The sequence below is a fragment of the Ursus arctos genome, unplaced genomic scaffold, assembly GCF_023065955.2.
Source record: "Ursus arctos isolate Adak ecotype North America unplaced genomic scaffold, UrsArc2.0 scaffold_24, whole genome shotgun sequence".
Lineage (NCBI taxonomy): Eukaryota > Metazoa > Chordata > Mammalia > Carnivora > Ursidae > Ursus > Ursus arctos.
This window is the reverse complement of record NW_026622919.1, coordinates 7,634,088-7,647,271: the sequence shown is the minus strand read 5'-3', so window position 1 is coordinate 7,647,271 and position 13,184 is coordinate 7,634,088. Positions and strand designations below refer to the sequence as shown.

Below are 13,184 nucleotides of genomic sequence, written 5' to 3'. Positions count from 1 at the left end.
AACATGCAGTCAGCTAGGCCAGGGGTTAGCAAAAGCTTTCTGTAGAAGACCAGATAGTAAGGATGTTTGGTTCTGCAGGCCAGCTGGGCTCTGTTGCAGCAGCTCGGCCCCGCTGCCTAGGCCTGAGACCGGCTCTGGAGGATACGGAAGCAATGAGCTCGGCCCAGTAAAACTTCGAGAACGGACATTCTCATGTTCCCGTGTTAACAATATATTCTTTCGTTTGCCTTTTTTCCTACAATCTTTTTAAAAAGTCATTCTTAGGTGTCAGGCTGTACAAAGAGCAGGCAGTGGCCAGATCTGGCCCATGGGCTGAAGTTTGCAGACCCCTGATGTGGGGAGGTGCTCATTAGTGCCTGATAGCAGGAAGAAGAGTCTATGTTCCCACAGGGATTGGGCACAACCAGGACAGCCCCAGATCGGAGTAACACCTTTGGACCACAAATCCGGAGCTGGGCCCCTCGTTCTTTATTGAATTACCACATACGTTGGGCACCTGGTTGGCTCAGTTGGTAGAACATGCAGCTCTTAATCTCGGGGTCATGAGTTCAAACCCCATGTTGGGTGTAGAGATTACACACACACACACACACACAGGCTACCCAGCTGAGGAGAAGGAAAGCCTCGGGGTCTGATAAGCTGAGCAGTCCTACCTGAAGCAGAGGTTATAGAGTTGGAGGGGGTTTGGGTGGTGGCACGTGCTTTTCCCGGGATGGGTACTTGGAGCAGATCATGAGACAGTGGGGGCAGCTGGGCAACAGTGCGGAGCCAGAGAGAGAGAGAGCTCCCCAGGGAGCATGTGCAGGAAAGGGAGCCAGATACCTGCCCCCTTCCTGCCAGCACTCACCTTCAAGGAGCTCGAGTTGAATAAAAGCTTCATCTTGGGACTGAGGGAAGCAGAGAGAGAGCCGATTACAGCCTGGCTCCAGCCCCCGCCTCATTAGCATGCTGTGTCCACCTGCTGCAGATTTCCCATTTCTGAACCCCGTGGGGAAGGAGCCCAGACCCCAGCCAGGGGATGAGGAAGAACTGCAGAAGGTTGGGGTGGGTATTAAGGGTTTCTACTCATTTCGAGAACAGTCTGTGAAGAGCTGTATGTCCATGCCCAGCACGAAAGCACATTAACAGCCTGGGGTAGAGTTCAGTGCAGCACCCAGCAGGGGAGGGGGTTTGGGTGTGCAAGGTAAGCGAGCAAGGAAAACACTGGGCAGATGCTCACCAGACACTTCATTTCCCACCTTGGGCCAGTGAAGGTATGGAAGGATCTAGATCTAGAAGCCAGAGCACGGGCCCCGTACTAGGTGGGAGTTGCTGATCCAGGGGTCATACTTACTGTGCAAAGTGGCAGTGGGGGCCCTTGGGGCAGAAGCCCACTAAGTAGTTAACACACATTGTCTTATGGACATGGCGGTGCTTACACAGGGGACCTGCCGGGCAAAAAACAGCCAGAAACACACATGACAAAGCTCACCGGGAGTCACAGGCTCTCCACTTCACAGGGTGCGTAAATCTCCCTGTCCCTTCCAGACTGCCCAAAGCACCTGCTTCCTAGCCGTGTGACTGAGAGGGGAAAGGCGACCTCGGAACACGTCGGGGCAGCTCCCAAACAATGGCATTGGAAGCGTCCCTAAACACACTACGTCTTGGCGGATTGATGTGGTTGTAGACGGTCATGTGGCATCTTTATTTAGCTCCAGAAAGTACAAGCTGAGGAAAGGCTAACCCCACAGCTTACTTATCCTCCCCTAAAATCCCCCAAAACCAACACTGCCAAGGCCTCAGAACGACGCGCCTGAAGACAAAGAAAAATAAAGCACGAGGTCCTCAGAGCACGGGGACCACGGTGGGGGTCCCTGCGTCTTAGTGGGGCAGGGGGAGCGAGCTTCAGTGACAGCACACCCCCCGGGAGGGGGGTGGTGGGTAAGAGAAATAGAGAAGAGAATGTAGATGAACTGTGTCGTGTGGGCCAGCCCCTATGCCGAGGGATTCCCGCGGGGTCCTAGATCTGACCAGCTCCGTAACCCTCCGAGGGAGGGGTTTCCCCTTTTCATAAGCGAGGCAATGAGTTCAATTTGTTCAAGGTCACACAACTGATGCACTCCAAAGTCACCGGGATCGGAACCCAGGTAAGCCTGCAAGAAGGCCGTCTGTGCCACACCAGGCTGAATGTCACAATGTCACAGAGTGGGCCTGGGGGAAAACGATGGAAGGACCTCCTGTTGGGAAGGCCCTGCGGGGCCTCCTCAGGAATATGCCTCCTTCCCCTGCCAGCCCGCCGCCCATCCCGATCACCTAGTGCTCCCTTTCCACTGAGGCCTCACCATCTTTGCAGAAACCTTGGTCATACCAAGGACAGTCCCGGGTCTTGAAAGCTGGCTTCACATGGAGAAAGGAACATTCCTTGTTGTTACAGTCACCTGAAAAGTCCAGCATTCTTTAAAAGCAGGCTCAGCTTCATTGTCACCTCCACCCTCCCCAAACTGGACTGACCTTGCCCCTTGCATAGAAGCCACTTGCCTGTCATCAGCTGCTTTTTCAAGACAGGTTTTTCTAACCCTTCCTGCAGTCTAAGGGGTTGGATCCCAATACTAATCGCCAAGCAGGGCTTGGGTCAGAATAAACACATCTGGAAGAGTTGAGGCAGGGCCAGAGATCCAGAAGGAAGGGCTGGAACTGAAGGCATTTGGAGGCCACCAGAGAGGAAGGAACGAGAGGAGAGGTGGGGAGGGGAGACCCAGAGCAAGCAGTTAACGATCCAAGAAGACACATCGTGGATGCATTCTGATCGAAGCCCTCTCGTCTTCATTGCTACGAGACCTACAGTGCTTCCAGAACCAGGGCGCAGTCCTTTTTAGTGGAAATGCCAAGAAGAGCAGAGTAGTGCTCCCAAGTTGGCACCGGGATGAGGCCAGAGGTGACACAGAGGGACACCTGTAGTTTCACGACGCCTGTGCTGTAATCGGTCTGTGGGTTGGACCAGGACTCGGGTCCCCTTGAAGGAGCCAGCCCTGTTGGACAGACCACTTGAGAGTTGTGGTGATAACCTTCTTAGATTTCTCTTAGGGGCCCAGGGGCTTTGAAGGAGCCATGGGGAAGATTTGGCTCATTTTCCACCTCATTTGAATAGAGAAGTAGTGAATGCTTCCAATCTCGTCCTCCTTAAAAATCTACAACTCGGTGCTTCTCAGAATCAAAAGGAACTTTATAGTGTTCACCCCCATTGGTTTTCAAACTGCTCCAGAGATCTATTTTCTAGGTTGTGCTTCTGCAAAGCAGGTTTCACCTGGAGAAGAGTTTTAAACCACCTCCCACGAACAAGAACGAGAATGAGAACGAGAACACCAGTGCTCAGGGGAAATGCCGTGGCCACAATCACCCAGCTTCCTCGCATGTACATGCTCATCGTCTCTGCAGCCCTTGGCAGAGCGCTGACTCTGGGCTCCAGCCTCCTGAGGAATGGAAGTGACATATTCCGCCTCCCTCCCTCCCAGGGCTGCTGAGCATTTGACAGGTCAGGTGGTGGGAAGTCACCTTTGCCAAGCTTCCTTTCTGCCCCGGCCTGGATCCACGTCTCCGCGTTCCTCCGATGGCCAGCAGGTGGCACCCTCCACTCAGCCTTTCACAGCCAGCGGCAGGGCCCAAAGACCCTGGCCCCCTTCAGCTGCCCCTTCGTGCTCCAACACCTCCCAACATAATGTTCTAAATAAAACAATTTACGTGCAAGAAGAACGATAATTACTTTGATAGGATATTAGAGAGATTCATTTACTCCAAGAGCAGTAACGGAGGTTACGAACTACCATCAATGATTTGCATGGATGCCCCTTACAGTGAGATATTTGAGGGCAGAAGGGAACCTGGTCCTATCCCTGTACCTGTTCCCAGCACAATATCCAAGTCCCAAAAGAAAACCAAACCAAGTTTTATTGAAGGAATGAATAAGTGGCATTTTTTAATGAAAGAGGTTTAGGTAGTGACCAAGGGGAGCCAGGCTCCAGATAAACTTTGTCCTTCCCTTCAAAGAACACATGTGGGCAGGACACGGAATTTTGGCCTGAGAGGAGCTCTTTGAGGATGCTTTGCCCTTCCTCCTGCATACCTGGGACTGCCCCCCCCCCGCCCCCCGCCATTGGCACTAATGGGGGACAGCGACCCCCTGCAGCTGTCTCAGTCAGAGAGGTCCCTGGAGACTAGGTCAGCTCTCTCCCCCCAGGTCATTCTTTTGGAACAGAGTTTGAAAAGCACCAGACTAGATAACCCCTAGGGCTCCTTCCAGCTCTGAAAAGAACTGAGCTGTAGAATTTTATTGGGAAGATATTTTATGAGATTTGAAACATTCGCAGACCACTCTTAAAGGAGGTGATAAGTGGTAGTGGCTTCCCCCTCTGCAGCCCTGTGGATGACAAAAGGAGGTCCTGAGGCCAGAGGGCAGGAGGACACTGGTCCAGACCTGACCACACAAGATAATTTGAGAGGCTAGGGCCTTGAGCCTCATGACTGCTTGTTTACAGTTACCGTGCACTGCCCATAAGAGACGCTCGTTTTCTACTTACAGAAGCGTTGTAACGTTTCCTTCTAAAATAAGACAATAATAGCAAGACAATGAAGAGAGCAGACAATGATACAGGTCGGCAGCACAGGTGCTCTGTGGGCAAGCATCGTGACAGTGGCTTCCAAATGCCTGCTGTTTGGGGCCCCCTGGCCTGGACCCACCCCGGGACAGAGAGATGGCCCGTTCCAGGCTTGCACCTGGACAGTCAGTCCGGGTAGGCAATTAGCCAGGACTGCCGTGGGAAAAGGTCAGCCTCTGCTTCCAGCCACACCCTCTCCTTCCCTCGGAGGGACCCGTGTGTACCTGAGCCTGCAGGGGCAGTGACACAGGGACCCCAGAGTACAGCTCCCCTGTGTCTAGGGGGCTGGAGAAGCAGGCCCCCGAGGCTCAGAGAGGCCTGGTCTGCCCCCCGAGGCATGCACAACCTCCTTTGAGTGCCCCCCCTCAAAACTTCCGCCTCTCTCACAGTCCCCACTACCAATCTCCGGGGGCAAGGCCTGGAGCCAGGAAGGGGCATTACCGAACTTGGAGTAGAAGTAGCACTCGGGCATCCTGGTGACGTCATACTGGTGCAAGAAACTGCACTGGTCGCCCTTCTTACACAGTCCTCGGAGCCAGTGCTTACACACCACCATCTTCTCCCCCTGGTTGTGCCGGAAGGGGCAGAGCTTCCCTGGGGACACCAGAGAACCCAGGTGGAGGGGCGCCCGCTTGCCGACAGCCTGGACCCAGCTCAGCCCTGGAAGGAATTCCCCAGGAGAGGCTGGGGCTCAGACCCCCCACTGCCCTCCCTCGATCCCATCACCTGACCCCTGGTGGAGGCTAGAATCGGAGGCTAGAACACGGAGAACGCGCTGTAGTCCTAACAGGCGGCTGTTGGCACAACCACACCTCTGCCCGAACTCTCCTCTCTGCCTGGCCTGTCCTCGCCCTTCTCAAACCCCGGGGAGCCCCAGGGGTCAGGGCAGCTCCCCGGTGCCTCACGACCCCCTCTCCTCCAGGCTCATGGTGGGGCCCCTACCAGAGAGCAGAGCCGTGGTTCCAGTCCGGGGCACCCAGTGCTCCCGAAGGGCCCGTGAAAATCAGGCCTTGGGAAAACTGCCAAAGAGGTTCTGTGTCCTGAGTCCGGAGACCTAAGGTGCTGACCTAAGAGCCAGCTTTGTAACAACTTAGAAGGAAGTGGAAATGTTCTATGTAACTCTGTTATCTCCTTACTGGGGTATTGCCATCAGCAGGAAGGACGCCCCAGTTCCTGAGTTCCTGAGCAGGACCAGCCCATGCTTGGCTGACTCTCTGATAGAATGGGAGGGAACCTGGGAAGGCTGTTTGTAAATAGCCCTCCCCTCACCCGGGCCAGTGACTTGCTTGGGTGTGACCTCCCGCCAGAGCAGTGGTATTTCTTGGCGAGACGGTGTCACTGTGGCCCACTGCTTTGCAGGGAGGACCCAAGGGGGCGTCCCAGTCCTGGCTGCACAGAGCCTCGAGTGAGCAGCGAGCCTCACCCCGTCGTCCAGGGCTGACAAGACAAATGAGGTGCGAGGTGCATGGCAGTAATGCCCCGGCCCCCCCACCCCGCCTGGGCGCCCCCTGGCTTCCCAAGAACAGGGTCACTTGGATCCGAAAAACTGGTCCTAAACTCACACTAGCAGGGTTACTTAACCTGGATCTATAGGGGGCCTGGGAACCCCCAGATTGAAGGCAAGACTTTTGGGGCAACTGTGTATTTCTACAGGAAGAGCCTGTGCGTGGCTCATGAGCCAGAGGTCGGGAACCCCCGGTTTGAGTCAGGCCTCCAGTACTGGGGGAGAGGGGCTTGGAAGGAGGGATCGCTTGATCCAAGTTGGGGTGGGGGAGAAACGGGGCACTCTTGTTGGTAGCATTTCAGAGACAGAAATGGCCACAGCTTAGGACATAAAGACTGCATAGAACAGATGGTCAGATCCCATACTGATCCAGAGGATGAGAAGTGGGGGTAGGGAGAAGGGTGCCGCTTTCCTGGCTGGGAGGAAACTCAAGAAGCCCGGGGCCTCCTGGGAACACGCAGGCCGAAACCCTGAAAACATGTGCACCCCCCGCCAGGCGGAGAGGAGGGAATGTCCCCTTCCAGGTAGCCCTGGCTACCCTAATCAGTGCTGCTGAGCCAGGGAAATCCTTCACGGGGAGGGGGAAGACTTCCTGAGGGACGTACCCACCCACCCGCCCTTTGCCTCCTTATAAGATGAATTTGACTCCCTTCCAGCCTCCCCTCCCCAGGTGCAGATTCGACACCCTATTCCAGGCCAAGCAGAACCCACCGTAGTCTAGACTGCCCCTGCACCCCCTCCCCTCACCGCCAGGTTCTCCCGCTGACCCACCTTTCTCACAGAGCCCTTTAGCGAAGAAGTTGCACACAGCTGAGCTCGATTCTAGAAGGGGAAGAAGGAAGGTAGCCTCTTGACAGGCTGCAGCTGCCGGAGGGGCTTTTCCTCCTCAGGAAGTGCCCCCCCAACCCTGAATTTCCCAAGGCTTGGGCCTAGGGGCCCCAAGTCCTGGCTCTTTGGATGCTGGCCTCCATCACCAGCCTCGAGACCTCAGAACCTAAGCCCCCCAACTCTGAAACAGACAGGAGGAGGGGCACAAGGCCCCAGGGAGCTCAGGGGGCCAAAGAGGACTTTCCTGGCTTCTCACAATTCACCTTCCGTGTCTCTCTGCTTTCCCAGTCTGGGAAACGGGCTTCCTGGAAGTCAACCCCATTTTCCTGGAATCCCGGAGAGGATGTAAGCCAGGCCTGAGCCCATAAGAAGGGAGGGACTAAGCTCCCAACTCAGTCTCCCTGGTGAGCCTGAGTGAAGGGGCTGCCCCTCCGGAGCTGAGCAGACAGGCCTCCAGAGAAGACTGGGGGGAGGGGGCATGGCGCAAGGTCCTCCAGAGGGACGGCTGACACCCTGTCCTCACTCACTGTCCATGCCCTGGAAAGGCAGGAGGCCAGTGCCCTTCTGCAGCTCTACATCCTTCTCGAAGGTGAAGGTGAGCTGCTCCAGCCCAGCAATGACCTCTTGCATCTTCCATCTCCTGCCGGGTCTGCTAAAACCTGTCTAAGCCCCTGCAGGTGGGCCCTATATACCTCAAGGGAGGCCCTTAAGGGGCCAGGGGCCAGCTCTGCGGCCCTCATCTCCGGGGGCCAGCAGCCAGGTGACAGCAGAGCTACTCTCTAGGCACAGATGTCTCACCATGCCCACCTGATGCAGGTGCAGAGGCCCCAGGGCCCCGCACCCCCACACAGAGGACAGAGGACAGGACATCCCGCTCACAATACACGCTGCTGGGGAAGAATCAGCAAAGGCCCCCGCACTGCTATCTCTTTGGTGTCTTCAGACATACACACAACAAATGCGCAGACATTACCAGACCTGTGCTCATTCTTTCAACATGAAGACAAAGCCACAGGTCAGCTCTGTGAAGAGTTGCATAAACCAAGTGCTCCGATTCCCAGGAGCTTGGGGGCCAAAGGGTGAGGGGGGCGGGGCAGGGGTGCTTCCCTCCAATCAGGCCCCAGCCAACCCCTCCCTCTGGGACTCCTGACACCCCTTTTCTGGCCTGAGTGACAAGCCCTGAGTGAGCTCTTCATGGGAGAGGGGAAAAGGAACGAAATCCAGAGGAATCGGAAATCGTCGGATGAATAGCGCTTTGTTTACGCGCACACAACCGCGAGCTTGGAGCTTGGGCTGGGGGTGGAACCAACCAGAGGCCACGGTCTCCCCGCCAGGATTCCACAGGCCACCCGAGCGCCTCCCACCCCTGAGAAAGTGCTTTGTAAACGAAATCTCTATGCAAATGTTGTTTTATTATTATTACGCCATCCCTGCCCCCAGGGCTGGGGACCTCTGAAAGTGCTTTCAAAGGAGCACTTTAGGGCTCTAACTAGGGCAGGCTGCCCCCCTCCCCCCGCCGGGGGCCCCTGCACTGGCCTTCCCTCCCACTGGAGCTGATGTTTTCCGAGTCGCACTGGAACCCACAGAACCCAACGTCCTCCTTCCCGGACAGAGCAGGGAGAGGTGGGCAGCGCCCTGCAGGCCCGAGCTGGCCTACAAGAAGGAGCCTGCTGGCTTTTGTTTTCCCAGGGCTCCCGCATGGCTCCTCCTCCACTCCTGGTTCTTTTGAACTCTGGATCAGAAAAGAAAATAGCTGGAGAGAGAGACACCTGGAGCCGAGGCGGGGCGGGGAGGGGATCCAAGAGTTTCCAGAAGCCTGGGCCTCCCTCCAACTTCAATCCCAGGGAGGGGGCGGGGGGAGGCTGAGCTGGGTGCTGTGGGAGGCTGGGGCACAGGGGGCCTCTAGGGTAGACGCCCTATTCCTGTGCCTCGATTAGTAGTCCCAGAAACACATTCGTCTGTCAACATACCAACCAGGCAGGCCAGGCAGGCAAATGAGGACATCGGCTTGGCAAGGCCAAGGGCACACAGTTCGGAAGACGGTGACAAGGGAATTCAAATCTGGGTCTCTTGATGATTTCCTTCCATAAACATCCAGAGAGCATCTGTGTACTAGGGACTGGGGCCCCAAAACAAAGGACCTCTTCCTGCCCTCAGGGACAGCCCAGTCAAGTGGGGAGTACAAGATGGTCCAAGGGGATGACAGGGGCTAACAGGGTGAGAAATGGTAAGTGGGGGTGCTCAGCAGGGGCAGGGAGGGGCGGTAGAGGAGTGTTCCAGAAGTCCAGCCATACGAAGGCACGGGGCATAAGGCAACATGGCCAGTGGGGGGGGGGGGGGTGTCAAAGTTAGCTTAGACCTTCTGGCAGGGGGGTGTGGGTGACAAGACTGGAGAAGCAGGGACTTGAAACCGGAGTGTCTCTAAGGGCTTGATTTTCTATTATGAAGCCAGTGGAGCTCCCCCACACCCGGAAGGGCTAGGAGAGCCACACGCAGCACCCTGAAGAATGGATTGAGGAGGAAGGACAGGGCAGGCAGCTAGGTAAGGGATGAAAAAAATAATCAGAGCCCTGGAGTTATCTCCAGGGATACTTCCCTGCACTCTGGTGACCCGAAAGGGTTCATTGGCAAGAGGTGAGCGGGGAGGAGGCCCCAGGACAGACTCCTCCCCCCAACCACCACTAGCTTCCCGCCTCTTCCGGTCAAGGTCCTGCCTACCACCTGGACTCCCTGGGGTACCTGCCTGTGCCTGGCCTGCAGAGGGTGTGCCCAGGGTGTCGCGAAGACGACTGTTTCACTCCCAGGGCACAATCGTTGATTTGGCACAAGAATGACAACACCTGGCATTCGTGGCTTTTGCTTCCCCCAGATGCTTTCGGGGGGGGGGTTGAATGGTCTCCCTCAAAAATGTAGACCAAGTCCTAACCCCTGGTACCTGTGAATGTGACCTAATTTGGAAATTGGATCTTTGCCGATGTAATGAAGTGAAGGATCTCAAGGAGATCAGCCTGCAATTAGGTTCCTCGCAAGAGAAGAGAGGGGGTTCGGGACACACAGAGATGGCAGAGAGGCGGAGAAGGACCCATATGAAGACAGAGGAGGAGGCAGGATTTGGGCAGCAGCCGCAGGGCACCAAGGTGGGCCAGCCACCCCCAGAGGCCCAGACAGAGGCAGGGGGTGGTTCTCCCTCAGAGGCTCCCGAAGGGGCCTGCCCTGCCCACACCAGCTTCTCGGACTTGCGGCCTCCACAATGGGAGAGAGTACGTGTCTGTTGTCCCAAGCCACCCCCTCCGTGGTAATTTGCTTTGGTGGCCACAGCAAACTCATACATCCTCCCACTTGCACATTGAGCTGCAGAGGACCTCACTCCTTTCATGATGAGCAAATACACAGGGAAGTGGGTGACTGCCAAGGTCCCACAGCTGACTGGTGTCAACTGGGGGTGGTCTGGGTCTCCCACCTTGTAAGTCCTTTCCTCCTCTTCTTGTCACTCAGACCAGGGGGCTGCCCCCCATGTATACGACCACCGCAAGCACCCCATTATGCAAAGACCAAAACACAAGCCCCAGGCCACAGAATCCCTGGTGATGCCCCGGAACACGGGCTGGACGGGGAGCCGGGGGCCCCAGCTCTGGGGTGTCCGCTCTCGAACCTCTTAGTCCTCTCTCTGCGCCCTGGAGCCGTCCCTAGCACCCGTGTTTTCATCGATGCACTAATTCACGGCTGCAGAGTGGCCCTGCATCGCTCTGCAAACAGTGGTGTTAATTTTTAATCACCATCATTACGAGACGTTATTTAACTCCGGCTGCAGATTTCCTGAATCATCATCACCCTGCCCCTTTTCTTCTATAAATGCACTGCTCTGAAAAACGGGAGTGCTGGGAGCTCTAGAATTCTCTGGCTGCCGGGAACTGGGGGAGGTCCTCGTGCCTGCCCCGTGGCCTTTGGTCAATGGCAGCCAGTGCCTTTCGGGGCAGAGTGTGGCTAGGCTCTCCTCCCTGGTGTCGGTACATCTGCCCCACTCCCCACTTGGGCACCCTGAGTCTGTGGCATTGGGGAGGCCACAGTTCAAATCTGGACTTCGCTGGCCCCCAGCCAGTCATTTAATCACCCCTCTGAGCCCCAGATTCTTCACCAGTGAAACGGGACCCCCAGCGTGACCTCACCTGGGGTGCCGGCCGTGAGACACGCATGTGGATGCCTGATACCAGGGGTAACTGTATCAGAGTCATCCTCCCAGAAGGTCGCTACCATAAAGAACGAGGACCGGTGTCCTGCGCCCAGGTCCAAGGTCACCCTCCTCAAGCTTAGCATTCCTAGGGGCCCCTGATAAAAGGCCGTGCGGAGACAGGGGGCTCCACGCTGCTCAGGTGCTGCTGGAGGGGCTGCTCTAAATCCAGTAGGGACGGGCCAGGTGGCTGGACAGCCATGGTGTCGGGATGGGGTGGATGTCAGAGGAACCCCCGGTGACCCCCAGCTGCGGCTGCTCAGCCCCAAGGACAATGAGCCAGTGTGCCCTGCCCTCTCCACTACTCTTTGTGCCCAGAGAAGCCACTCGGCGGAGACAGCTGTTGGCCTCACAATAGCCACTTAGAGCGCAGGGTAGGGAGGTCCAGCCGCCGAGATGGTCCTGCTGCGTCCTTGCCCGAGAGCTTGGTCTCTGCGAGTCTGCTCGTTCTGGGAACGGTCCTCTGGGGAAGACAACTCTCTCCCCCAAGGGCCTGGGGACCGTAACGGGACTAAAGACCCACCCACACTTCTCATCTCCTCCTGTCCTCGCTTGCAAATGTTCAAGTTACTTCTACCCAAGGCTTAAGAAACGAAGACTGAGAGGGGCAAAGGCCTGCCTAAGCCTACAGAGCCAGGAGACGTCGGATTGGGGACCGAGATGCAGGACCTTCACTAGCAGTTCCTAGGGCTTAACCGGTTGAGGTTCACCGTGTACACCGTCTTTTCTCTAATTCCCACAAAACCCCAGAAAGAGAGCCATTATTATTATCATCATCATCATCATCTTCTACAGTTAAGAAAACTGAGGTTCCCAGGCTTACTAACAAGAGCTTCCCAGAGATCACAGGCTTGGTCCACGCGAGCCCACGGCTGCCTACCCCTCCACAGTGCAGGAAAGCGCCCACCCCCGGGGCTGGAAAGCTGAGAGCGCGCTCAGGCCACTGAGGGGGACTGTGGGCTGTACTTTTGGTTTGAGAGTCAAGGAGACAGGACATTTGGGGCCCGGGGGCCCTGAAAGCTTTCCTCCTCCACTGTTGGTGACTTGACTTGTCTTGGTCATCAGGTCACCCTCCCCTCTGCCTCTGCACCCAGAGCACCCCCAGGCTGAGCAGAGGCTGCTCTGAGCCTCCTGGGGCTCGGGGAGGAACTTCCACAGGCCCCTGGCTCCTGTGCCCTGTGGAAAGAAGCCCTCGGGGACGCCACAGGCTCAGACCGCCAGCAAAAATGAGTTAGCGGAAGAGGCATGAGGGGGCCAGCTCAGGCGACACTCTGGTTCCTTCCTACTTATTCACACCCCCTCCAGCTTCGCTCAATGGCTTCTGCCCCCACCCCGCCTCTAGGGAGCTATTCATTCATTCACTCAGGTACTCACTCAAAAATATTGTTGAACTTCCATTCGTGCCGAAGGATACAGAATGAACAAGACACAGCTTTGCTCGCTGTTCTAGCAAGCAGAATAATGGCCCCCAAAGATGCCCACGTCCTAATCTCTGAACCCTGTGGACATGTTACTTACGTGGCAAAGGGGACTTTGGGGAGGTGGTGAGGTATCCTGAAATGGGGCGATTATCCTGGATTCTCTGGGTGGGCCCAGTGCCATCATCAGGGGCCTTACACGTGGGAGGCAGGAGAGCCAGAGAGAGGGAGGAAAGGAAAGAGAGAGAGAGAGAGAGAGATTTGAAGACGAAGATGTTCCTCTGCTGGCTTTGAGGAGGGAGGAAGGGCCACGAGCCAAGGCAGGCCGGCGGCCTCCAGAAGCTGGAGGAGGTGAGGAAACAGATCCTCCCTTCGCCCCTCTGGGAGAAATGCAGACTTGGTTTCAGCTCAGTGAAAGCCACTTCGGCCTTCTGACCGGCAGGATTGCAAGAGAATAAACGTGTGGTGGTTTAAGCTACTGAATTCGTAGCAATTTAGTACAGGAGAAGACAGGGAGAAGTCACCCACAGACAGGCAGTAGAATCCTGCCGGGTGCGAAACAGGGCATTCGCAGA

General features: G+C 56.4%; 1 protein-coding gene across 1 annotated transcript; it reads right to left on the bottom strand.

Annotated features, from left to right (window-relative positions):
• Nucleotides 1-1,309: 1,309 nt before the first annotated feature.
• CPSF4L (cleavage and polyadenylation specific factor 4 like) lies at nt 1,310-7,799 on the bottom strand. The gene is made up of 5 exons (XM_026512259.4): nt 7,491-7,799; nt 6,907-6,957; nt 5,073-5,225; nt 2,322-2,417; nt 1,310-1,427 (listed from the first exon to the last, which is right to left on the bottom strand). The coding sequence occupies exons 1-5, from the start codon at nt 7,591-7,593 to the stop codon at nt 1,330-1,332; spliced, it is 501 nt and encodes a 166-aa protein (XP_026368044.1). The 5' UTR covers nt 7,594-7,799; the 3' UTR covers nt 1,310-1,329.
• Between the last annotated feature and the right edge of the window lie 5,385 nt (nt 7,800-13,184).

Excerpts from the sequence above, each read along its gene's own strand:
- CPSF4L (XM_026512259.4), bottom strand. The coding sequence starts at position 7,593 with ATGCAAGAGGTCATTGCTGGGCTGGAGCAGCTCACCTTCACCTTCGAG. Across the intron at positions 6,958-7,490 it reads GCCTTTCCAGGGCATGGACA|AATCGAGCTCAGCTGTGTGC; the intron begins GTGAGTGAGGAC and ends TTCCCCTTCTAG. Across the intron at positions 1,428-2,321 it reads CCAAGGTTTCTGCAAAGATG|GTCCCCTGTGTAAGCACCGC; the intron begins GTGAGGCCTCAG and ends TTTGCCCGGCAG.